The sequence below is a fragment of the Rissa tridactyla genome, chromosome 6 (genome assembly GCF_028500815.1).
Source record: "Rissa tridactyla isolate bRisTri1 chromosome 6, bRisTri1.patW.cur.20221130, whole genome shotgun sequence".
In the NCBI taxonomy this organism is placed as follows: domain Eukaryota; kingdom Metazoa; phylum Chordata; class Aves; order Charadriiformes; family Laridae; genus Rissa; species Rissa tridactyla.
This window is the reverse complement of record NC_071471.1, coordinates 53,384,105-53,410,823: the sequence shown is the minus strand read 5'-3', so window position 1 is coordinate 53,410,823 and position 26,719 is coordinate 53,384,105. Positions and strand designations below refer to the sequence as shown.

The 26,719-nt window shown below is 36.1% G+C and overlaps 1 protein-coding gene across 6 annotated transcripts in view; it reads left to right on the top strand.

The window, feature by feature from the left end:
* Positions 1 to 26,719, top strand: part of ERCC6 (ERCC excision repair 6, chromatin remodeling factor) — a 49,458-nt gene that overhangs the window by 9,950 nt on the left and 12,789 nt on the right. For all 6 annotated transcript variants that reach the window (XM_054204876.1, XM_054204875.1, XM_054204878.1 and 3 more), the window contains 6 exons: positions 8,319 to 8,444; positions 12,214 to 12,372; positions 16,917 to 17,052; positions 24,090 to 24,260; positions 24,742 to 24,918; positions 26,260 to 26,376. In XM_054204876.1, the coding sequence (XP_054060851.1) occupies positions 8,319 to 8,444; positions 12,214 to 12,372; positions 16,917 to 17,052; positions 24,090 to 24,260; positions 24,742 to 24,918; positions 26,260 to 26,376 (886 nt within the window). The remainder of the gene's footprint in view (positions 1 to 8,318; positions 8,445 to 12,213; positions 12,373 to 16,916; positions 17,053 to 24,089; positions 24,261 to 24,741; positions 24,919 to 26,259; positions 26,377 to 26,719) is intronic.

The following is a 26,719-nucleotide window of genomic DNA, read 5'->3' as shown; positions in this document are numbered from 1 at the left end:
TGAGGGTAAAAACATCCTTATTTAAAGAAATAGTGACAGTGGTGGTACTAGTGGTGTTTTCTGTTGCTATGATGACCTAAGGTTGTAAACTGAGGAAGGTTTCCAAGGAGAGTCCAGTATGTTGAGTGGAGAAATACACCTAAGAACACAAGTTATTTTTGAAAATGGCAGGTGAAACATCTTGTGCTAATCTGTGATTTATGAAGTTTATATAACCTGTGTGTTGATGATCTCTCTGTAGCTACAGTGTGCTCTTGAGACGCTTTCTCTACTGATAGCATAGCTGTTGAGCTCCTAACAATAAGACTGAGCAATATTTCCACTTTCACAACTGTCTGGAAAACATTTTGAAGGGGCAACAAAGTGACATGTAGTTTGTTAAGCTGTTAAAATGCGAACTAGACATGCCAGTCAAAAGATAAAAGATCACTAAAATGGTTGTTTTGTTTTAATTGTTCTTTAACCACTGGCATGTTGTCCCTTTTCTAGTATAAGGGTCGAGCTTCATATAGTGAACTTCACTTTGTTGATAGCATGCGTATTTTCAATTAACTACCTTCAGTAAATGTCTTTCAAGTAGTTTTATAGTCCTCTAGAAAAATCACGGGTTCCAACTTGAAAACAGCTGCTCTAGAGTGGAAGGAGGAATATGTATTAGAGCTATCAGTGAAGGGTGATTGATGTGGTGCTAAGGCCCAGCAAAGGAACTCAGTTAAGGCTTGGGAACTCGAATTTTACACTTCTATGGAAATATAAAATCTTATGGATTTAAATGAAGCTGTATCAGAGAAGGGGTCAAGAAGCAGAGGTATAAACACCATCTCTTCCTGTGGTGAGAGGTTGGGTTGCTGTGGAGGAAGAGGTATCTTCTGATAGCATAGGTACTGACAGTTGTAGAATTACAGGTAAAAAAAAAACTCAGGTAGGATGAGCCCAACTTCACTTTCATGTCCCAGGTTACAAAGGCAGATCAGGAGCTGATATTGAGGCAATAGGTTTGCTATCCCAGGGTGCTACTTTTCAAAGTTAAAGCATAGTTTATTGCTCTTGAATAGAACATTTCAGCAAGAGGCTAATCTGAGCAATGTCCAAAGGGTCAAAAAGAAATATGTTTTTTATTGGATGCATTAACAAAAATTAATTGTACTTAATTGGTAAAATATTTACTATGTTATTGAATAAAACTGTACTCTTCGCATTTAAATTAGACCAATATTAAATCATTTTTAATTCAGTGTTTTCATCAAGAGTAATTTATTTTGATTGAAAGTTTTAATATGACTCACAGTTTAAATTCATTCAAACACGTTTTTTAATAACGTTAAGATTGTGACAATTTATCCTTAGCAAAGTCATATCATAGACTACATTTCTTTTGGTTACTAAAGTTACAATAAAAGCCTAAATGAATTTTAGAAATATCAATAACTGTAATTGCTACCAAAACACTACATCTCTTAAAAATTTCATAGCTACAGTTATTGTGGCTGTTAAGCTGCAGCTGTCCACATTGACGTTTTTATGCTGACACCCCCAGGTAATCTTCATTATGGGAAGTGCCATGAGAAAATAAAATGTAGTGAATTAAGAAACATATTAAGAATGCTATAGAAATGCTGTCATTTGCTTACATTTATGTCTTGTTTCATGTCAGTTTTACTTTTGAATGCAAATAAATGGGTGAGATTATGGTATATTTTACCCCTGAGAGAGGCAGGGGAAAATCCTTTAGGATTACTTTAGTCTTCTGAACATCTAGTCTTGTGCTTGGTGCTGAATACAGTCCTACGCTCTTAAAGATGGAAAATGAGTTTCCTTTACATAAAAACTTTTCAGAGATGGGACTTGAAGAGATTGGTCTGTGTCAAGGGGATAAGATGATGATGTTCTTAAAGCATGATAATTAGCTAACTGCAGGACTGCGAAGCATCTCTAGGACAAGAGACTGTTTTCAGCACAGGAGCTGGTGTTATCTGCAGTGAACAGGGCAGGCGGGAGAGCACCCAGCTCTTTCCTTTCCTCCTGAAGGCAACTCCTGAAGGCAAGATGTGATCAGTGGAACGTGAAAAGAGAATTCAGCTCATGCTCTCACTAATTTCAGTTCTTTTCCCTTGCGTGGGTCTTGCCTTCCTCTAGTTACTGTTACTGGAGCCATGTTGCTGTGCAGACACGCAGAGCAAAAATCTGTTCCAGAAAGAGTAACGTCTAAGGTGAACCATAGCTCTCAAGAGTAATGTAGCAAGGAACATCAGGGTTATGGAGACTAAGGTAAATAAGTAGGATGCTGTCAGGCAGCTAAAAGATAAGTTTCAGATTCAGTGAAAAGTAGCATATCATCATTCCCAACTGTCCTTCATGCTATTACCAGCTGAACCTAGAGGACTAAGTAATCAGTCTCTAGGATGGTGCTGGGGGTCTTGGAGACTTCATCTGCATAAACAGGTATGTTATGGATGTATATTTTTGTTATACTCAACAGTGACCATCTTGGTCTGGAAGTATTCAGAATTGGTGCTGGTGGAGTCTTAACCTGGTGCCTCCTGCCTGGTGGAATGGTGGTCAGGTCATGGCAGAGCCAGTTTCTTTGAATGGAATGAATGAATTCAATATGGAATGAGTGAGGGAACACCTGTTTTCACCTTTTTTTACCTAGGACCACAAAATAAAAGTAACCTTGTATGCCGATTAAATGCATAGGAAATAAACCTTTTCTGTGTTTTCAACAAGAAAACTGATGTATGGTTTTCTTGTATTATTCTCAAGACTTTGCAAATGTGAAAACTGCAATTTGTCAGGATTGTTATTTTGTTCTGCATATTAATCCAAGTTTTCCTTTGCATGTATTAAAATCCAATGCGTAAGTATAACCAAGTAATTTTTGCTGCTTATAATATATGTAGTTAATGTCTTACATTATTGACATCACTAATACTGTATCTGCATAAAGTAATATCTTGGAATCAAAACAAAAAATTATCAGTCTTATGGTCACTATTCCCATAGCAGTTGTCAGTATGCATTTGCCTGCTGCTTCAAGGAAGGAATTACATGTCATGTTACAGGAGATAAGTGCCATATCTGTGTCTTCTTCTGTATTCTGTATAGTTCATGGAGTACAGTTGTTTGAATTCTTCAGTTACTGTCCAGTGCTCAGAGACAAGGCTAGGAAAGCGGTTTCTTTCCGTGTCTTCCACGTGACATCCAAGCAGCTGAGTAGCTGGAAGTTGTGGCTATCAGTGCACAAAGCAGTTGACAGAAAGAATCAAATCAAAAAATAAAATTTGCTTAAAAATAAGTTGTTTTTTCTCAGATCAGTTTTCGTGTGCTAGCTGTCTTTGAAGTATCTGAGTCACTGAATCTCTTGATGTTTTGGAGTTATAAATTAAAACAGGATTAAATATTACCTTCCCTAAAAGATACTTTCTTAGAGCATCCTAACTGCTCTTTAAAATGACAAAGCCGAGACACAAACGAAGATATATTTTGGCTCACTCACTGAGTACACCTTTCATTCGAAGCTCAAGTGTGTAATTGTCTACATCAGTCTTAATTTACTTATGGAGACTTGTGGTACTAACTGCATGTATTTCATCTGTTAGGATGTACCAATTAAATCCACCCATATAGACCATAAAAAGTTAGATCAGAAAAGTAATGCTGAATGCTTCAATTTAGCAAATTAGAATAATCTGTAAGGGATTCTTAGCTGTCTAAAATAGAAAACATATTGTGCTTCACAAATGCAAACTATATTAAACACTCAGCTTGGTTCCTGACTGTATTTTTTTAAAAAAATCAAATTGTTCTCATTACTGTTTGGGATGGAGAATTTCTTTCTAGGGTATTGCAATAAATGGGAAATGGGCTTAGGATCTCAATGCATTCTTATATTAAGAAAGATTTAATTGTATGATATATGGCTTTCATACTGCGCTTTCAGAATGAAACTGTATTTCTGTCAGTGACAGTGGACAACATAAAATAGATTTCTCAAAGGTCATGCTTTTATTTTCAAGAGACTTGGTGGTATAGTAAAACCTGTATATTCTGGTTGTTTAGACATACTAATGGTGTTTAACTGAGGTGCGTATGGTCAATACGTTATTCTGTAGTTAAGTGAAATATGAGCTATGTTTCTCCCTCCAAAGTTTGACTTCTGGGGAAAGGTACAAGAGCAGACTGACCAACTGACTGATGTGGTCTAGCAAATGGTGTTTGCCCTCCCATTGCTTCAGCCATTTACATATTTACACTATTTTAAAGAAAACAATGGCACTTTAGTGTAGAATATCTTAATGCAATGTCTCACATTAACTTCACAGCCTTTCAAAAACTGAATAGCATCTTCAGACTTTGAAAGTTTTTGGTGGTAAAAACAAATTGCTGCTTTTTCTTTAAATGCATAATTGAGGGGAAAAAACCCTCCAGACCTTTGGAAGAGATGTAGTGCCAGAGCCTTCAGTACTACAGCTTGTGTAATTATACACTTCAGTAAAGTAACAGATACAGTGTGTATAAAATAAATTTTTCTTAGGAAAATCAAGTACGGGATTTATTAGTTCAAATTCTAGACATATGTATTTTCTAGGTAGCTAATAATTTTAAGAGAAAACCCAACATTAATCACACTTCTTGCAGAAAATGTAGTAATTATATTAAGGTGAAGCGCCTAAATTCCTGGATAGCTACAAGCTAAGCTCAAACGTTTCTTCTTGGTTGTTTCTGGATCACTTTTTCTAATGTACACTAGAGGGCAATGTCTTTCTTCCCAGGGGAGACTGAAACTCCAGTGTTGGCTAGTGGTGATTCGTATTGGAATATAGAATCAGAAGCAAACTCTTGTACAAATTATTGCCCTGCTTGAGTTTAATATGGATTATTTGTCTAGCTGTCACTTCAGAAGCGGTGCAGTCTACAATTGTTTTGATTTTAGTGTCGTAAGTAGAAGTTTTCTTCCTTGTTTTGAGTTTTGTCATGACCCACTCAGATAAAACAATCAAGTTCTGATGTGCCTTGGTTCCAGTAACGACACAGTCTGAAGCAATGACTGTCAGCATTTGTGAATTTGAATCCTGCGTCTTTATCTGTAACTCAGAAGAATAATTGACCATCTGTGTCTGATAGCACAACATGGTGGTACTGAACAAAAATAAATGCTTTTTTGTGCTGGGCCTCTAGAATGTGTCATATCTGCCTGCTGGACTCCAGATCATGAATGTTATTTTCCTAAATAAAAAATTTAACAGACTAGTCTAAGATAGATATTTCCATTCCTGTGTTAGGATAACTATATAAAAGTATCTGTGGGGAAAACTTTGACACTGTATATATTTTTAGTAAGTTCTTTTTTTACTACTTAACTGGATACATGATTTCATATAATGAAATAAGAACAATCCAATAATAAACATTAGCAACTCATCAGTTTTTAATCAGAAAACTGAAGATTATCTTTGTCCATCCTATGGGTTTTTTCCCCTGCAAATGCTGCTTTTTCTCTCCATTGTGATTTTTGCTTATGAAGACTTCCTGTGTTAAGAGATTAAAATATATTCCAGTGAAGCTGGCACTCTAAACCTGTCCAGCATTGTGTTTAGTTAGTTTTTCAGTGCAATTATTTTTGGCAGTTAGTGGAATTTGTGTATATTTGGAGATGGTGGTATTTATTTTCACTTAATAAAACAATACCAGAGTTCCAAGATTGTGACTGGTTCCATAAAGTCAGGATGTGTTTTCCCAAAAGATGCTGGTGAAAAGCTGATCTAGAAACCTGCCATAATTAGCTTTCTTTCATGAGAAAGGATGTATGATTGCGATGTTTGTATATGAAGTGTTGAACTCCTTCCACAGTTCTCTTGTTCCTAACCCAGGTTTTGTTAAACAAGTTTCCGAGAGATGCAGAAACCTTTAAGTGGAAATTTCAACAAGTTTTGCTGAAGTAAGTGGTCAGGAAGACAAGAGAAACTCTATTTATGCTGCAACTGGAGAAAACACAACTTGAGCTTAAATCTTGTTATGAGATTGCAGATCCCGTGGAAGATGATTTTGAATGACCTAACAGCAAGAAGAGTCTCTCTTAGTGTTTTCACCTTATTTCATACCGGAGAATGAGAATAGTGTCCTTACAAAGACAGGCATCATTGGTTTAGTTGCCCCAGGACTGCTTATGTAGTTAAAAAATACAAGGAGAACAGTAGACCTTTGTTGCCTGATTGGCTGTTTTTTTCCTTCACTTATGTGTTCAAGATAGAAAACTTGAATCAAATTTGATTTAAAATGGTTTTAGCTAAGAGGATTTTTCTCTAGTGGAGAAGGCACTTCTCATATCAGGCTGGAAGGAGTTACGATAAATGACATTGTGCCAGTCATGCCTGCTCTTAACATGACAGAGCTAGATAGCAGCATGGCTGAAGTCTTAGAGAGTTGGAGCAATGCTTGAGATGACGTTTTATGGTGCCTTCTGGTTTGTTTGCCAGGTTGGAAGTGCAAAATGTCAGAGATGGTAGCTGTCTTACAGGCAGTTCTTTGAGAGAAGTTTTAACAGTGACTTCTGTCTCCCTTCTTTTGGCAATCAAGGTAGTGAAACTGATTAAGTTTCTGTAGCTGATGGTAACGTCAGCTTTAGGCCAGAAGTTAACATTTTTATGATATTGCTTCTTTTTCCTGACACGGATAAAATTGGGCTGGTAGGTTTGAAAACATAAGGCACTCAGCCCATAAGCTTAAAGCACACTGTATTGTCCATAGCAAGGCTGGAAATAAAATACAGTTTGCACGTCAACCTCTAGATGCAGTTTATCTTCAAATGCTTGAAAGCAATGCAGAGCTTTACAGAAAAATCCTGATTAATAACTTTTAAAATTAAAAAAAAAAAAGAGGAAAATGTGAATTTCCTCATATTTTTAAATAGTTCAGAAATCCTTTTTCCCAGAATATGGAGTGTGTTTTGGGGAAGAGGGTTGGGGGTTTTGTTTTGATCTTTAGAACTCTGTTGATCCATTTTCCTGTTCTTTTTTTCGCTGCTACAGAGGCAACCTAAGCTAACAAGAAGCTGTTTGTGTAATGGGTAAATGGTAAAATGTTACCAGGAGGGAAGCGGACTATTCACTCACCTGTGATGTTTGTCATGCAGAAACTAGAGGTGTACTGGAAAGCTGTTGCATCCTATGAAGTCCTTCTCCATGCAGTTATTGCAGGACTGTTCTGGAGCGCATTCTCCAGGGTTTCTTCAATGCAGTAGATTTCATTGCTAAGTGGCTTAACTTACTTTTTTTTGGCCTGAATTTTCCATTTGCATCTTTTCATACCATCACTACTATTTCTAGTTCTTTGGGACCTGAACGATTTTAGCTTTCCTGTTCTATATTTCAGATACTTCAGATATATCAGGTCTCCTTCAGCCTTTTTCTGAGACGAAATATGGCTGCTTTTCCACTGCATCTAGAGGAGTAACATAAGAATGTTTTTCATCTGTTCTGTAGCTTGCCAGTTGCTGTAGGGATTTTGTTGGTTTATACACCACATTCAGTGTGCCTGCAGTGAACGGCACTTTCATGGGAGAATTCCAGCAAAACCCAAATTGTCAGCAAAGTGCTGTGAATTGGTTAGTACATACCCAGCTAGCAGTAGCGTACGCTTTACTATTACAGGTGGATGCTTTTGAGTCACTAAAACACAAGTTCATAGTTTCCTTGGATGTTGAAGATTTCTTTCGTACCTTTTCAAAAGCAGGGGAGAATGATGGGATGGGAAGGCAATTCTCTAACCTGCCTAGAGTCCAAATAAGATTAGACTGCAGACCACAAATCACTCTGTAATTTTATAACCTCAAAAAACTCATTGCCTTAATAATGACTGCTTAATAGATTTAGAGCATATCACCCCAAAGATTGTGATGTCTCCAGCTGAGTCCTCTCTATGAGATTAAACTGCTGCGCATTTCTCTGTGTGAAGGAAGTTATTTAAATATTTGGTTAAATTAATAAAATAGCTTTGGAATACCTAAGCTTTATTCATATTTTTGTGGGGTTTGTTGTGGAGGTTTAGGAATTTAAGGTAGCCAGATTTTTTTGATGGTGTCAACTGTTGATTCCATTGAATTAGTATTTATGTCTGTAGAAAATTGTAACTAACTATACTAATTAGCTCTACTATTGTTATACTATTAGCTATACTAATACCAAAGGATTACTATTTAAATCATGACATCAGAGAATGCATTTTTGTTGGGTTTTTACCTGATGGAAAAATTCAGTGTAGTTTTCATATAGTATCTTTTCTATGCAATAATTGCATATCGACTCCTTGTATCACTCTAGGAGGTGGCAAAAAGAATGTTTGAAGGACAAAGAACATCAAACAGCTGAAGAACTTTCTGAAGAAAGTGACACTGAATTTGAAGAGGGTTTCAAAGTACCAGGATTTCTCTTCAAAAAGCTATTTAAGTATGTAGTGTGTACTTTATTTTAATATTGTGCTGCTGTATGGTGTTAATAATATTGGTAGTAGCAGTTATGGTGATTTCTGGGTGCCCTTTGCTGTAACTTTTACTTCAGTGAATGATGCTTCAGCTTCTACTTCAGTTGTTTCTGTAGGATTATTTCATTTTAAAAGGCTCCAGCATCAAACCTCAAAGAACCTAATTTATTACAAGCACAAGATGCAGTTTCATGAAAATACAGATGATAACTGGCTGATGTGAATATTGTGAATGCGTATTAGCTAAACTATGAATTGAGAAACTCTCCTTGTCTATTTTTATAAATGTTTTCTCTTATTGATAAGTGCTTTCTTTTAATTCAAGTGTAGAGTGGTAAAATAACTTTGGAGAACAAGGTGTTGGCAAGTTGTGATAAATGAAAACAAGAAATGTAGGTGTTTGTGATTGGGTGGAATGAGTGAAATTTTCTGCCAGCAAAAAATATGTAGAACTTTTTCTTTAAATAACTACTCAAAGTAACTACTTATAATTCATATTATAAAATAGTCTTGAACATTTTTCCCAGTAAAATTTTAAAATATGAAGAGTGCGTTCGTAATTCCTTTAGTAGGTGGAAAACACTCTACAACTCATTCTTTCATCGTTTAATGCTGGATTTGGACATGACTGCTTTCTGTTTCAGTTTTTTAAGACCATGGTGCTCAGTGATACTTTCAAGTTCATCACAAAAAGCTATTTACAAAAGGCAGCTCAAACAATCTAGCAGCTGACAAGTTAACTTCGTCCATAATCTCTCCCTTAACTTTCATGCATAATAGGCTTGAATTCGTTTTTGTTGGCAACATTTTGCACAGCAGGAAAAACATCTTTTTCAAAAGCTAACTCTCTAGAATCTTATCATTAGTGTAGTAGAAAGCCCTGGTTTATAACGAGTGTGCATGGTATCCCTTCCAACAGGACCACTTAGTCTTAACCTCAAAGAAATTATTACTGTTGTCCTGCAGTTACTTCAGGAGGAAAGCACTAGCTCTGAAATGGATTGAATTAATGACTTGGTTGCCAGGACCATACACAGCCAATATGTGGTCTCCAGTTGTTTATGCAAAGGTACTGCAGAAGTAATCATCCTGAGAACGGATGTGTGGTCTGAGCAACCCAAAGGGAATTGAAATAAGGCGGACAACTAAAAATTAATCTTGGAGATATCAGCCTCGCTAATGAAGGGTATCCCTGCAAGCATGAGTCAGTTGGCAAAACTTCCTAAGTGGTTAGAAAGATCAATTGAGTTGAATGATTCGTCTGACTTGTAACTTAAATGCTGAAATCTCCAATGTAGGTAGGCCCATAGTCAATAGGCATTAAACTTTCTGTTCTGAGCAAGTTCAGTACAAAATGTGGAGGTATATTGACCCAAGGAGGTGTGTATAGCTGTATACTGGAAGTGTTCCTCCTGTATTAGCTGAATTGAATTCTGAAAACGTTAGCTCACACCAGAAATAGTAGACCCTTCTTTGGTAAGCCTGTTAAAGTGGACTGTTTCTTCCCTGTATACTTGTCTGCTTTGAGGAACATTCAGCAAGAATACAATTGGTGCTGCTGTGGAATAAAACCAAACATAGTGAGCAAGACTGACTTACAAACGTTGCCTTATACTGTCTGCACTTAGCCTGAGAGAATGCTGTCTGTATAAACAGGAAACCAGGTTTCTTCATTAATTGCTTTCAGCGTGTGATTTCCCTGATACCTCTGAAACGCAATTTTATCTCGGCAGCAATGCAGCTAAATGCTGCTAGCTACTGTGGTGAATTTTGAGGGGTGCATCACAGATGATTGCTCATGTGAAGTACAGTCCAAACACAACTAGTTTGGAAGACAAAGCGACATTTTTATTTTACTTCTATGGTAATTTGGGGGTAAAAACCAAAATATTAAAATTGGTGCAATGAAAGCATAAGATTAAAGAGATTTGATTATCTCTCCTTACAACTGTAAAAATTATGGGGGGGAGGATTTACTTTAATTTTTGCATAGTTGCAATTATTGCATGTTTATATGATTATACAAAGAAAGCACCTGCATCTTTTCCATTTTTAGATAACCTTAGAGCAAAATTCGTCACAAACTTAATTCTCTACTGTGAAACTTCTCAGGAGAAGGAGGAAAGGGAGAAAGATGCTTATAAATGAGGCTAGCTTTTAAGCCCTGGATGTAATCCTAAGAAATAATACAAAATAATATTAGGAAGTTCTTGAATGGTTGTCTTCTGAAGAGACATGCTGGACATTAGTCTGGGGGAGCAGCTTCTGAGTGGAATTAAGGTTCTCTGCAATTCTTTAACATTTCCCTCGGAAAGTGTTTTGTCTTTATGAAATGTCGTAATGGTAGCATCGTAACCCAATTATAGCTAATCCCGCAAGCCATTTCATAGTTGTTTTTAGATTGCTGCATTTTTAAGGTGAATTAATTTCCAATAAAAGGGGTTTTTTAAGGGCTTCTTGGTGTAATGCATTTGAGACACCAGCAGATAGTATGATGTCTGAACCATTAGATGTGTTCTTTGATCATCTTTTTCTAACTACTCAAGCCATTTGTTTGTCTCCGTTTAGCATTCTTTAAATCCATGCAGAGGTCCTCATGAATTGATTTTTAATAGTACTTAGTAGACACTAGTGTCATTAGCTGTCAGTAGTCCTAAATATTACTTGTTCAAAGAATGAAACAGGATTTTGAAATGCACACAAGACAATGCCCTAAACCAATCACTATTTAAAAAAAAAAAAAGGGGGGGGTTTGCTCTTTGCTATGCTCTGCACTCCAGGAATGCATGCCATCAAGAAAATGTTATCAGTAACCTTGTTCTTCTTAAGTTAGAAGACACAGAAGTGCTGAAACATGTTTTGGTTTTTTTTTTATTGTATCTTAAATATACTGTTTCTTCATTTCTCTCTGTCCTGTTTTCAATTTAACCCATACATGTGATGTGTTATTCCTGCTTGTCTTGCTATTTCATATCCTTATAAAAAAGCATGTCCTAAAGTGATTCTCAGTGCAGCATCTTAGCTCCACCTTTTTAGCTTCCCACTGTAAGTCTTGCTTTGTAGTCTACTTCTTTCAACTGGAATGTATTTTACATTGTTGCTTCTACAAGTTCCAGTGAATGACTGCCCTGATACTCTCACATAATAGTGCTCTGCTGCATCCCATTCACTGAAATAGTTTCTATTGTTTTGCCTTCCAAAACATTTTGCCTTTCTGGCTTTTTTTTTTCTTTCATTGGAAGAGACTAAATGTTATTAAATGAATTTATGTGAAAAGAAAGCATGCTTTGGCAGATGTGATCAGTTTTCACAGTGGAGTATAAAGTCTGTACCCCTTACAAGTCAAGCTTTTCCTTCAGTTAAAGGTATATGTTCGAATAATATAATTTACTATATCCTTACATGTCATCTTTTCTGAAAAGATAATGCTTTGTTAGAGTAGCTTTCCAAGTTGCTTTTAACACTTAAAATATACATGAAATAAAATACCCTCTAATTACCATGACTATCAGTTTAATTAGAAATGTTTTAGTGTTGCATAAAGAATGAAAGTCACATGTAATGTCTGAGTGCATCAAAAATGTATGACCTAGTAAATACAACACTCATGTAAAACACACATCCAGCATATTACTGTAACTAGTATAAGAACCTTGCCAAATGATTAATTCATGAGTACTTTCTGTTATGATCTGTATTATCAAACGTTTGCCATCTTCTTTTTCCTTGTTTTAGGTACCAGCAGACAGGTGTTAGGTGGCTCTGGGAATTGCACTGCCAGCAGGCAGGAGGAATTCTGGGAGATGAGATGGGATTGGGCAAGACCATCCAGATAATTGCCTTCTTGGCAGGTCTGAGCTACAGCAAGATCAGGACTCGTGGTTCAAATTACAGGCAAGTGCTTCTCTGCAGACTGTCAGTCTGTGGAGCTCAATTAATATTTCATCAGATGTATTGCTGGTGGAGGAGGGTCCTGTGAATTATTAATGACATTTCAATTACAATATTCCTTTAATTCTTTTAGTGGGGGACATCAAAGGAAAAATTTTACGAGACAATGGAGCTGTAGGGCAGGAAAAATTAAACATGTAACACTTTTAATGAATTCCAGGCATTGATGCTTCATTTTGCAGATGAGCTGCACTAGATATTTTGGGTCAATACAGTGTCTAAGGTTAGCTTCCACAAATGGATTGTTTACAAACTCAATTACATTAATATCAATAGTTTACACAATATGGAATTTTAAATTAGATGTAATACCTTTAGTTCCATTTATTAAATTTTACATTAAAATATTTGTTCTGGCAAGCCACCAGGTAAAAGCTTTACAGGAAGTAGCAAGCTGATTTGCAATGAAAGTTAGAGTTTCTGATAGGCAGGGAATTATCCATGCCAAAAAAATAGCAGTAATAGTAAAAACACTAACTTATACAGAGGAATTTCCATCTACTATTTTTTTGTTGTTGCTCTTCAAACCTATGTTAGAGTGACTGGCCTTTCTTACAAGATCTCTTATGCTTTTTTGTTACTGAACAATGCTTTAAAATTCCTTCTTCATGGGTGAAATTACCGGAAAAGATACTTGTTGGTGTCCTTGGGTTTACAAATGCACGCGTGAATAATACTTGATTTTTCTAGTTCTGTTGGCCTGTTTACCTGATGTAAATTACTACATGCAATTAAGCAAATATCATAGTACTACGCTAAACAAAAATAATTAACCTTGTATAGAGGTATACTTAAATTACGTTCAACATATACATGAATTGTAAAATAATACTTTAAGGAGAAAATATTACTGTCTTTTCTCCAGTTGCTGCCTACTGTAGCCTTTATATAAAAAAAAGCCATGTCTTTGATCAACTCAGGTGAGTTGATTTACTTTGATGTGGCTGCCTGATTTAAGGATGCTACTGTAGAGATTATTTTGTGTAATTATGTTCCCCGCCCTAGTTGGAATACCACTGAACGGATGGAAATGCTTCAGGAACATCTCTTGACATTGTTACACAGTTACAGCTTTAAGACCTAAGGTACTGCAGGGAAACTACAATAAAGCTTTGAAAAGGCCAGAATATAATTGCACGCCTAAGTTGCAGTGTTCTTTCTGCATATAAGATAATGTGTTCAGCTTCATTTTTTTGGTTGGTGCATGTCATTAAGTCCATCATGATAGTAATTCCATGGGAAGAAACAAGGTTTAATTTTTTCATGAAACTTACTCTGATTTTGTTTGTGTGCTGTAAGGCAGTGGGTCTAAACAACTTGATCTTTGCATATTCAAGTATTTTCACCAAAGGCACTTTGAACTGGGAATACGGTAACACTGGCTATCTAGCTTCTATGTGAAAACCATCTAGTCTAGTAAGCAGAAGACCTTCTGGTCAGTCTAGCTGAGAAGTAGGCCTTAAGAGTGGACATAGTTGTGTTGTCAGCATGTTTAAACGTCTTCCAGCCTGGCTCATATCTCATTACCTTGATGTGTAGGTGAGGGTAGTGTAGTGTACTACTGTATGAACCTGGCACTGCGGGCTTTCCCAGCCTTAGCTGGCCTTCCGTAAAATGAAGATAATACTGGCATTCTTGTGCAGAATTGCAAAGATTGTCATATTTGGAGGCACTTGAGTATTAAGACAGTAGGGTCACTTTTGTTGATATTCAAAATACTCAGCTTTATTTTCTATCAGTGAAACTTTCTGCAAAAGTATTCTTTCAAATAAGATAAGTAGAAATTTCCTTTTGTAAACAGCTTCCAATTCCAATTTTCTGATTTTGAAGGAGCCTGAAGACTAGCTGAAGTAAAGAACTACTTGTTACGTGGAGTATAACTTTTACAAAAATTAAAATGTTGTCTCACTTCTAACAGTTCCTGAGCCAAACAGCTGGGGAAAGACAAATGTCAGGTGAGGTATCATAGAAGCGTCGTGGCTATGGTGGTGTAAGGATGTGAGGGAAGCAAGACCTACAGAGGGGAAAGGTCTATTGTTAGACAAGCTGAAATAGTTGTAACAAGCAAAAACTTTCAGACTAATGGTCCCTCCACAAGAAAAAACAAAACAGCAGCAAAGCTCGAGTAACCCATCTCTAGCCTGTATCTAGGTTGAAATCTGATGTTGAAACCTGTTGAAGGGCTTGGGGGTCCACAAGTTTACTTCTTTCCAAATACATTATTTTGTTTAATAACGATGTTACCTTTCCCTACAGACTTTACTTCATTTATTTGAGAGATCAGATGAGAAACTCTGCCATAAAGTTCATACACTGATTATTTACTCATCTGTGCTGCTCAAGATACTGAGATGTAATCATAGACGTTAAATATCAAGGCTCAGTCTCTCAGTGGCAGAGAGATTAATTTCCATGGTGATTACATAAATAAAAATCCATTGCCCCAGAAAATTTGTATTGCTCTTGCTGCCCCGTTCTTTTATTTTCACTAGGATTTAGTTGTCATTTCAGTTTGATTTCGTGCATGGCACATAGAGTTGGTTATAATGCAACATGTTTTCCTCTGCTAATTTTTTGAGTACTTAAAGATTATAAATCTAGTATGACTACAGCTTCCTTTTTCCTGGTGGTAAGTTGCAGGAATAGATCTTATTTGCAATTCTAATCACATCCAAGTGACTAAGAACTAATAACGGATACTTGCTGTGAATTTGGGTTTTATAAACCAGCAGCAACAGAAGAAGAAAAGGATTTGAGTATGTTGGTCATTTATGATATTGCCCATAAGCTATTACTACAATGCAACTGTGAAAAAGGGACAGAATACACTATGACACTATTCGGGGTAGGAACAGGGCAACATTAGTACCCTGGCACAAGGCACCAGTAAGACTTTGGTTTGGAATGTTATTAGTGTCACCTTTGTTCAAGGAAAACAAATATAAATTGCATGGGCAGCAGAGCAAATCTGTTGCAGGGATGAGGAGAATGAAGGATGGATGCCTCCTCAGTGTAGCAAGCAGAAGCGTGTGGTTTGTTTAGTTTTGTGAAACAGCACAGACTGTGAGAAGTTAGATGACCCTTTTATATAAATAAATAACAACTCTCAAGAGAAGAATAAAATGTTGGCTAGTGGAAAGCGGTTAGAGGCAGACTAGACACAGAAGAGGTTTCACACAACTGAGTGGAGGGGGAGTGGATTTTCTGAAAATTGATCACAGGAAGTGTGAACTCTTTGTCTAAGCTGAGGGGAAAAAAAAATGGGTAAACCCAGCATATGAGCTTGTTTGATGACGACCAGGGGAATAAACAGAGGTAACTTGTTAATACCCATGAAGAATAAGAAACTAAGGTGTTCTGGGAAAGTTGCCTTTTTTGCTATAGATATTCTTAAGAGCAGTGCCTTTTTGTATAGATATTTTAAAAAGCAGTAGCAGTGGTTATTTTTATTCATAGCATTAGTTTAAGCTGGTTTTTGCATCTTCAACTTGGAGTGCTGGGAATTTTTTAATTGGACTATGTAAGGTTGTTACATAACTTTTTTTTTTCATATTGAAAGACATAAGCAACATCCAGGTTGTCAGTCTGCATATGTATAAGTTTTTAATAAAGAATATTATTTCTTAATGTCAGCTATTTCTAAAGGCATTAACAGTGTTTTTTTTAAAGCAGAGTATTGCTGGTGTCTGGCAAATCCTTCTTTATTGCTATATGTATGTGGTCTTGAATGTACACCATGATCTTTTGAATTGTTTATTTATTATCACTTGAATAGTCAGCCACACACAGATCAGTATGTAGTAACTGTAGCCATTTTCTTGTTTGGCTGTTGTGCAAGAGGTTTTTCTCTTCTTAACTTTAATACACAGAAAGACTGTTTCAAACGTCCTCAGTAATTCTCAGAAACAATCATATGATTATGAATAAGAAACTTAGGAGACAGTGTAAGCCCAGCTCAGACCTCAGCTTCCATGGATAATGTATTCTGCTGCTTTAGAGTCCTTGTCTTATCTGTAAATTATGGTGGTAATAGTGCAGTATATTACCAACATGAAGCAGAACACCTGTGTGTAAGTCCATTTGTGAGACACGAGCTACACATTCTTTTTAATAGAAGCAATAAAATAGTTGTTTGTTAATGATTTCTTTTCTCTTATAGAAACAGCAGCCACCCAAACCTGATTTGTATTGCCACACGAGGAAGTTCCCTTATGCCTTATTGTTTGGAGCTTTTCTATTTCTGTGTTTATCTTGATAGATGCATCCATTAACTGTTCAGTGGATAGATTCTTATAGCAGTACCCCTTTCATCTTCCTTTAAAAAATAGACTTCCAGAAAAACAAAGTGCCAGTTAATTTCCATAGCTCTCATATTACACTTGAACTATAAAGTGTGTCATTTTAATATGTGTGTATTTTAATGAGCCACTTAATATAGAGTATTTATGTCATGTTAAACTTTTTTTCTCTTGAATACTTTATTTTAGGTACCAGGGATTGGGTCCAACAGTGATTGTTTGTCCGGCTACTGTGATGCATCAGTGGGTAAAAGAACTCCACACTTGGTGGCCTCCATTTAGAGTCGCCATTCTACATGAAACTGGTTCTTATACCGACAAAAAGGTAACGGTTGACATCTGTTTTGTAATTACAGAAGCTCCTCTTGGAGGAGCTCCAAGCTTTCTTCCCTTTTTTTTTTTCTTTTGTGCTTGCAAAAAAAAAAAATCCCCTCTTTCTGAATGTTTCTGCGTAAGCTTGTGCTCTTTCTCCAGTTGTTTTCAAAGAAGAAAAAGGTCGCTGTCTTGTGTAGATTTGTTAGGAAACTGGACAAAAAGGGGATGACACAAAGTACATTTACGTTATGATATAGACTAGCATTGCCTGAACAAATTAAACATAGTAACAGGTTTCTTGGTTGAGCTCTGCTTGTACTGTAGTCCATGCTAGGAGTTCATGACTAAGGCTGTTTGTGTACCAGATATGTGCTTCTAGTACTGGTGAATTCTTTCTTTGCACTTTTGTGCATCAATATGTCATTGATCTAATATTCAATATGTTTTTCTTGCACAGGCAGTTTCTCTTCAGTTGGTCGGTATGTCAGGTGCTATCACCTAGTCTCATTTTCTTTAATAACGGTGTTAACTTTGTTTTCTTTTTTTCAAGCAGTGCCTTTCCTGTCTTTTAATTTTCTTGTCCACCCTCTTAATATGCATGTAGTTGACAAGCCGGACTTGTCTGAAGCTTCAATCCTTGGTACCTTGCAGGAACAAAACAAGGAAAACTTAGATTTTTGTTTTCTCTTGGCTTCGTCTTTCAGATGCTTAAATGGATTTTCAGGATTCAGCAAAGCATTTTTAAATTTCTCTTTAAATATTTATTGAATTTCTTGTAATAACATTAAAATGATATGGTGCTTAATTGCACTTGATTAAACGTATTCTGAGGTAATTGATGCAGTTACAGTACATGGCCAAAAAGGAATAGCATACTCTAATGTGCTAATAGCTTCCTGTTGTTCAATTAACTTGGTATGTTTTCAAGCCCTAAAAGTCTGTTGACCTCAATAACATGCTCGCATGTCTTCCTAAATTAAATCGTGTGTGCTTATTTTGGGGTATTTGTTAATTAATGCATTTGACAGACTGGCTCAAATTTTTCCATCTGCAGGAATTTTGTCAGGTTTTCAGGACTTCACCTTTCCATTGTCCTCCCGCAAATGCTTACTTGACAACTTTTAAGGAATTTGTATACCATACAATCGCTTTAGATAGGCTCAGTTCTCTAATTCTGCCCTAATGCCTCATCGTCTGAGAGCTGCAGCAGTATGCTTTAAACAAGAGTCACTGCTGATGTGGTCTTCACCTTATGCACTTTTCTTTCGTAGAGGCTTCTAAATCAGAGAAGGGCAAGCTTTTGACTAAAGTTAAGTTTAAAAAAAACTTTAAAAAAAAAAAAAAAACAAAAACACCACCCCATATCACATCAAATACAGGCCAGGTGATTTACTCCAGCCTAGAATTTCTTTTCAGTGTACGTTCTTTCTATGAATAAGTTACTGCTGATCTGATCTCTTGACAATTCCATCTTCCGATAACCTGTGGCATTACAGGAGACTGCATTGCATATATTAACTTTATAATACTCATCCAGGGACCGTTCTGCCCTTACGCCTTGGCATAAGGCATAAACTTAAATAAATTTAAGAAATAAATAAGAAAATTATCGTTAAGCTGCGTAAGAACATAAATTTGTTCTTTGATAGAGATTAATTTTACATGGCCAAAGGCCAGGTAGCTGTGCACCTGTGCTCTCAATGTTGCACAGACCTGTTTGGAATTAAACTGACAATTCCGGGATTCGCCTGTTCTGTTAGTATATCATGGTTTATCACAAAGTAAATCAGAAGAGTCTTGTGTTGGACAATAAACTTGCAAGAAGACAGGACTGGGAAACTGAATGTTGTTCTTTGCTTTGGAGTAAGAAAAGTTACTTCAGCCTCTGGACTAATGGATGTTAGAAGGGTCTGAACCGATGGAAGAACATAATTGTTCCTCAAATTTTAACTGGACATAGGACAGTGAAGATCTTTAATGGATTTTTGAGGAATGCATTATCCTGTAGTGCTTGGCCAGCAGGTTGTTCATTGTGAAACAGTATTGCAGCTTGTTCTGTAAAGGCCTATAAAAGAGGGACAAATTATTTCTAAGGAACAGAGAAAGATTAATGTTAAAATTCATGAAGGAGAATTTTTGAGGAAGAGAGTTAAGCAATGACAGGTGTCCCGTAAGGCAAGACAGTATTTCATAGCAGAAGGAGGCAACAGCTGAAGTTTCATTTGATAAAACTTAAGTTGATCTTTTAGGTGAGATGTATCTACATAATTATTACCATAATATTGTCAAGAATCCTGAAATACTGGTAAATACTAAATCTTTCAGTACTGGTGAAATTACATGCTTTTATGAATAGGTGTTTTCTGTTGCATCTGCTGAAGTACCCAGCCGTCAATGCAAGATCCTGTCTCCCAGTTCTTTAGACTTGCCCATAGAAATATTTGCTTGACAGAGAAGAGTGAGGAGCAAATCCATTCCAATTGTTTTATCATAAATTGGTACTAGGCAATACCTTGCACACTTTTTTGGTCAGTGACAATTCTTTAGTGTCATAAAAAGATGCATGGATCATTACCTTGGCATATCCTCTCTTCCCAGTCCATTTTGATTTTCTTTGCAAGGAACTTTAGGATTTTCCATAATAAATGGTATTAAATAACAGCCTGAATTGTGAGTACCAGATTGGCTGCAAATCTGGTCAGCCTGTTTCAGATGAGTCATTGAGATGTACTGCTTAGGTATCTCTGCTGCTATAGTACTTGTGTAGGTTTTTAGCATATGTGATGCTTCAAAAGAAAGACTACTTCATTCCTTTGCTAAAATAACAATGGTAGACAATTTTGGCAGTAAGGGAGAGAAGCGTAAAGTTCCAGTTTTACCCCTTGAAATATGACTGCTCATTTAAAGGCCTTCAGCTGTCCACAAGGGAAGGCAGGTTGGTATTTTAGATGGTGGAAGGAAGACATAATAGCAAGTTGGATAGGTTTCTAAGACTTCAGAGCTAGTTAAAAGCATTTGGATGAAATGTAAAACTTGCTTTTTTATTATTGTTGTTTGCGATCACAGAAGATCATTTGGGATTTGTGTGATCGTAAATGTGCGTAAGTTGGAATCAGTAGTAAGAACCAGATTTAAGTAATAGTCTTCCCCTATGAAGTCAACTTTCAGTTTGAAAAACGTACAGCATTTGTGTCTAAATATGTCCTGTGGTGCCATCTTAGGCTATTAACCTCCTACTATGGTTTACACTCAAATCTGATGTAGCTTAAAGTGAGTTGTAAGTATCAAGTACTTGGAGATCTCTAAGGATGAGAGAAAATAAAGAAGTAAATCTAATGTAGTGTATCATAAATACTGTTTTATTTATGGTATAGAACAGAAGATAAGGGGAAGAAAGCTCTGTAAGTGTAGGGGCAAAAAAGCCTCTGTACAAAGAGTTGTCCTGTTTCAAAACTTCTGATGACACATGAGCATTTGTAAATCATAGAATGTAAGAGGCAACATGAACTTTGGTTATCTTGGTTTAACATAGTGCGTATGGAGGGAGGCTGTATTTTTTAAGATCAAGGCTGAACTTCTAATTTCTTGGTCTTCAGAAGAGGTATCACTGATCTTAACAATTCTTGATGGTGGTAATAACATACCATCTGTAAAGCTGTAACTTTATTTTCCCTTATTCTTATTCTTGTCAAATGCTGGACATACAATGCAGCTCTCAAAAGCAATTGTCAGTTCATGATACCTGAACCCGTGGAACCATTGATTTGAAGACAACTTTGCACACTGAAGATTTTAGACCTTGTACCCTGACAGTAGAGTACGGAATCTACATGTAAAGAAAATAAGCTGCAGAGTTTACACTTACTGGTATGACTGCATGTGAAACCTCTGTTTTAGCCAAAGGTTCTAATTCTGAGTTAAGGACCAGACTCAGATAAACTTAGTATCGTGCCACAAGAAGTAGCATTCTTGTTAAACATGTAGTATGTAGTAAGTGCTTAGATCTTTTTATTACAACTTTTACATTATTAAACATTGTAATGTGTTCTTTTGAAGCCTCTTCATGGTGCCATTTAGATTGTTTTGTTGGGAGGAGGGAAATAATAGAGGTTTTATAGGTTGAATTTATGGATCTCTGGGCTTAATGGTTGGTTATGCGATACTGATAAGCCTTCTTAAGAATGCATTTTTGATTCACAAGTGATATATGGTTGTGTAAGTGACTATATATTATTTCTGTAGGTTCACACTTGCCTTAAAGGTATCTGAATGTTTAGAGCATTTCATAGTTATCACTAGTCTAGTTCTTTAAGTCCAGTCTTAACATACACATTTCTATTTAAGAAAATTATCTTTTTTAATACACATTATAGAACAGTTCAGGTCCTCTTAAATATTTTTAAAAGACTACTTTATGCTAAAAAAGATAAGCCTTATTTCTGTAAGCATGCGTCAAAAAAATTGTCCTGTTTTTGTAGCTTCAGAAACAAACTTGTAGCTACAGCAAGGTACCAACAGGAAAAAAACATTTTCTTATTTCCTTAGAATAAATCATAAACGTTTTAGCCTTAAGAAATGGTGCTTGCCAAAAATCTTCCCATCTTTGTATATTACATGTGTCCCAGTGAAGACAAGGCAACACAATCAACTTATCACCCTAACTTAGGAGAAAATACCGTCCTTGAATTGTAAAGGCTTGAAATAACTGTGCTGAACAGAACTTCAAGATCAGAATTACTCTACTTGCATGTTCCTCTATTCATTAGCATCTTTTAAAGGCCAGAGTTCAGAATTTGAAAGCTAGATTCTGCTGTGTAATCTTTTGGCACTAAGATTTATCTCTCTTAAGATGATTTTGGGTGTGGGGGGTGGTTTTTGCATTGCTTGCTTCCTTTCTCTCTTTTTTTTTTTTTTTTTTTTTTTTGGTAGTTTAACAGTGCATGCCCTGAAATCATAGAATGGTTCGGGTTGGAAGGGACCTTAAAGATCATCTAGTTCCAACCCCCCTGCCCTGGGCAGGGACACCTCCCACTAGACCAGGCTGCTCAAAGCCCCATCCAGCCTGGCCTTGAACACCTCCAGGGATGGGGAATCCACAACTCCGCTGGGCAGCCTGTTCCAGCGTCTCACCCCCCCCTCCCAGTAAAGTATTTTTTCCTAAAACCTAATCTAATATCTTAAACATGTCTGAATCTAACCAAACAGGAATTGTGAATTAAAGAATACATAATAAAATAGCATAAATTCTGAAATGCCACAGCGTCAAAACAGTGTGCATCCAATATTAAATCTGTTATCATGTTTTAAAATATTTAAAATTATTACAAAAGCTGCAATTAAAGCAAAGGGAACCTCTGAGAAAGTACCCAATGCAGTAAAATGAGTTAATAAGTGTTGTAGTGTGAGTTGATAAAATTGTGTTGTTGTATTTCTTCATTGTCAGCACAAATCCTTGTTTATTAAAAATTTAGCTTGAAGGAAACTTTAATTAATTACAAGTTCAGTATATCCTGACTAGGATTCTGCTGTGGTGTGTTTACAGTGAATGGCCTTCATGTGCCTGTGTTTCACTTCTGTTCTCTCTGCTACCTGACAACGTGATTTATGGCTGTTGTTTCTACTAGTCCACTGTTTGCCCTCTAGGAGGGATTGGTCTCTTGAGCCTCCATAATAACAGCAGCACTTTCACAAAACATCTTTTAATGACAACAGTGTAGCATTCTGTAAGTCAGGCTAATTGCAGACATACCCTATTAATTGCAAAAACTAGGAGAGGTTACATATTTTACAAGCTTTTAATTTGAAATTGCCCGAGATGATTTGTCTGAAGTGTGTGGGGAGAGATGGCTCCAATATTCTATGACAGGCCGTTGCTGAGACTCTAGGACATGGCTGCAGACTACAGGCAATGTACCAGGTAGAATTCAGCTTTGGATGTCCTCATCTGCCTAGAAATCCTACTCTGTCCGTATCACAAATTGTTCTAAAGATTGCATATTCTCTTGAGAATCACGATGTCAACATCAAATAACATGTCATAGTTTTATCAGGAGATGATAACCAGAAGTAGAAATTCTTGAACAGTTAAATGCAGAATTGCTTTTTTGAATCTTAGGGTATGTCTGAGCACAACATTTTACAGTAAGAGATTGTGAACTTTTAACCCCATCTGCATCTTTGAGATGGATTTTTCCCTTTTGTTTTCGATGGTTTTGTTTTATTTTCTTAAAGGCACTTCTAGTAATAAGGGTTTTGTCTTTCCTTTAGCAAATTCTGTGGTGGTTCTATTCTTTTTTTCTTTTACATTGGCTATGGTTGTTTTATCCAGAATCACCTCCCAGCCCATCATCTTCTGTTTAAGTCTTCTAGATTTATGTGGAGGATAAATGCAAAAAAGATGAGTCTTGAATACTGTGAATGCTGTGGAAGGTGATGTAGACTGTCCCTTCCCTACATAATTTACAGCTATAAAGGCTAGTAAAAACATGGGGAAAGGATATAACTTACAAGAGAAACACAAAATGTGAAGATTAATAACAAATATTTCAATCCTGTGAATGAAAAAAAGGTTGGACAGAATTTAGGATTAACCAAATAGATTTTTGTGATTGTTGTTCGGTTTTTCACTTGTTTGATTTTCCTCTAATGTTCTAGATCTTGCATGCAGTACACAAAGCTAGGTCTGTGAGGTGAATGTAGGAGAACTTGAAGAAGCCGGTTACTTTAATCAAATTTAATGTTTGTGTTTCAGGCATTGCCTAAAAAAAGCAAATTAAAAAAAAAAAACCACCTCACTGTTTCCTTCTGACCAGGTTTCAGATCAAATTCTGATCTGTTATACCACAGCATTCAAGTGCTTCATGCTTTTACAGATGAGCTAAGAATCATATAATCAAAGCCTTGCCTATACTTATTTTCTTTTCAAAGTAAATTATATATCTGCTTTTTCAAAACTTCTTGTGTGTACTTTGCACAGCAAACCTGTAGTTCAGTAGGTCTGAGTTTTCTGTCTCGCTGTTACTGACAACATGCGCCTTTTGCTTTTAGGTGAAACTAATTCGTGAAATTGCTTCATGCCATGGAATTTTAATTACGTCTTACTCATACATTCGACTGATGCAGGATATCATCCACAGCTATGACTGGCATTATGTGATTCTGGATGAGGGTCACAAAATCCGAAATCCAAATGCCGCAGTCACACTTGCATGCAAGCAGGTACTTTATCAAAAACAAATGAAATCTTGTAAGTGCTGGGTGGGAGGTTCCAAAATCTAATAGCCTATACTACTTTATGATAAAAATACACATTTGGCCATTAATAAAGAATAAAAGCATAAGTCATAATGGTCTATACTGGACTATTTAATTTACTTAACGTTTTTAATGAGTTTACATCAATAAATTTATAGAAATATGGTAGAGGAAAAAAAAAAAACAGAAATGTTAAATTGTGTAGTAACTTACCACTGGAGATAAATATCAAATTGCTGGTGTTCATTTTCTGCTAACAGTTGATGGACAATATATGCAGAAAGCTGTTTATTTCAGGAATATGAATTTCAGGAATATTTCAGGCCGCATATTTTAAAATGAGAATTGATTGATGGTGAAATTGAATATCCTCTGAGCCTGGAGGGAGGTTACACCATGAACCATGAGAATAACTTTCTTTTGGTTTTGTATTTTTTATTAATAGTTCCGCACACCTCATCGGATCATCTTGTCTGGCTCCCCTATGCAAAATAACCTAAAGGAGCTCTGGTCCCTCTTTGACTTTGTATTCCCAGGGAAACTGGGAACACTACCCGTGTTCATGGAGCAATTTTCTGTTCCAATAACCATGGGAGGATATTCCAATGCCTCTCCTGTGCAGGTAAACGCATCAAAAATGTCTATTTGTTTGAAGGAAACTGTTATGTTGTTTCAAAACTGACTTTCAAATGTACCTTATCCTGTGTGTTCTAGATGCTAACGCAAAAGAGAGTTGCATGTGTTTTACTGCTCTGTGTGTGTGAAAAGAACTATGAGACCATTCCATCTGTATGGGGTTATAATTTATACACGAGTTTTTCTTGTCAAAAGCCCAAAAGTTTAAATCATTACAAGTATTATTTGATATAAAGTACAGAAAAGCAAGTTGGGGTGGGAGGTGACTGATCTCATATTTTGATGTATTTAAATAGAACTTTCGTGTTTGATATCAAGCTTTGGCAAATTATGCAATAGAGGAATTCTTAAATCCAAACTGAAAACTATTCTCATTGAAAAAAGCTAAAATAGGCGTTGGAAGTCTGAAAGTAGATAAACTATTTAATTTTGAAAGCAAAAATTATTTGGAATATTATTTTTGAAGAAGTCTATTAATCTCTGTAGTTGTGTTTCTCAGTATTTATGACTTTTTTCATTTTTCAAATTATTGTCTGCATAATAATCTGCACACTGTTTCATATGAATGCTAATAAACTTGTTTCCTTTTAAATATTATTTGTAATGTTTTACACACATACATTCTAAAGTTTTATTTTCTTTTTAAGTGCTTCCCTTGTCTAAAGCTTAGTAATTTACTAAATTGGACAGTCAATTTGTTTTTTACGTATCAATAATTTATTATATTCTTTGTTTTGCTTTAAGAGAAACGAAGGTATTTTTAGCCATTATGTACAGTTAATACCCAACTCACACATCCATTACCCATTATAGAACCATATGCTCCATTTAAGGCCAGAGTGACCTTTAGTTTCTGTGATCATGGGGATTTTCTTGTACTGTTGGGTTTTGGTTTTTTTTTTAATAGTCTCAAGCGGGCACTAATCTTCACTTATTGTCTAGTAACCACGATTGCTGCAGGGTTCTTTTTTGATCTTCAGTATGCGTATTGGCAGTTTTTCATGAGGATTTTGGTTTTGCGCAAGCTTACATTTACTACATAGATTGTTTTCTAAAAGAAATCTCTCATTTCTGTTCTCTCTTAAATTCCACTAAATTAGGAAAGATAAATTAGCAGTATAGAGAGACTTATTTATTCAGTGTTATTGTTGCTAACATGAATTTTATTGCAATTCATGTTGTGGTGAATAAGTAACTATAGATACACATAAATCATAAACCATCTGATTTTACAAGGACTTTTCTATTACCAATTATGGAAATTTGCTTGTTGATAAAATTAATACCAAGAACCAAAATAGAGGTTTTGCTTTTTCTCCTTTTTCAGGTAAAAACTGCATACAAATGTGCCTGTGTGTTACGGGACACCATAAACCCCTACTTGCTGCGAAGAATGAAGGCTGATGTAAAAATGAGCCTTTCCCTTCCGGATAAAAATGAACAGGTTTGCTTATCTTTACTATTAGATCTGAGCCCTCTTCCTCCCCAAAATCCAGTCTTTCATGGACATTTAGAAATTATTTCTGCTAATAGCAGATGAAATCCTGTTTTAACTAAAGATAAGATATAGAGCTTTCAAGTTGCATTTTCTTTTCACACGTTTTCTGAATATTAAATGGTTGTAGTCTTGCAGGGACTATACAAGTACACTTTCATCTGAAAAACAAAGGATATATGAAGTGCAGTCAGGTCTGTTTAATACTGTCCTCGTAGGTCACAGGTGCATACGGATTAGTTGGCTGTGGAGTGTGTCCTATGGTGCATCTCTTGAACACTTCAGCATTGTT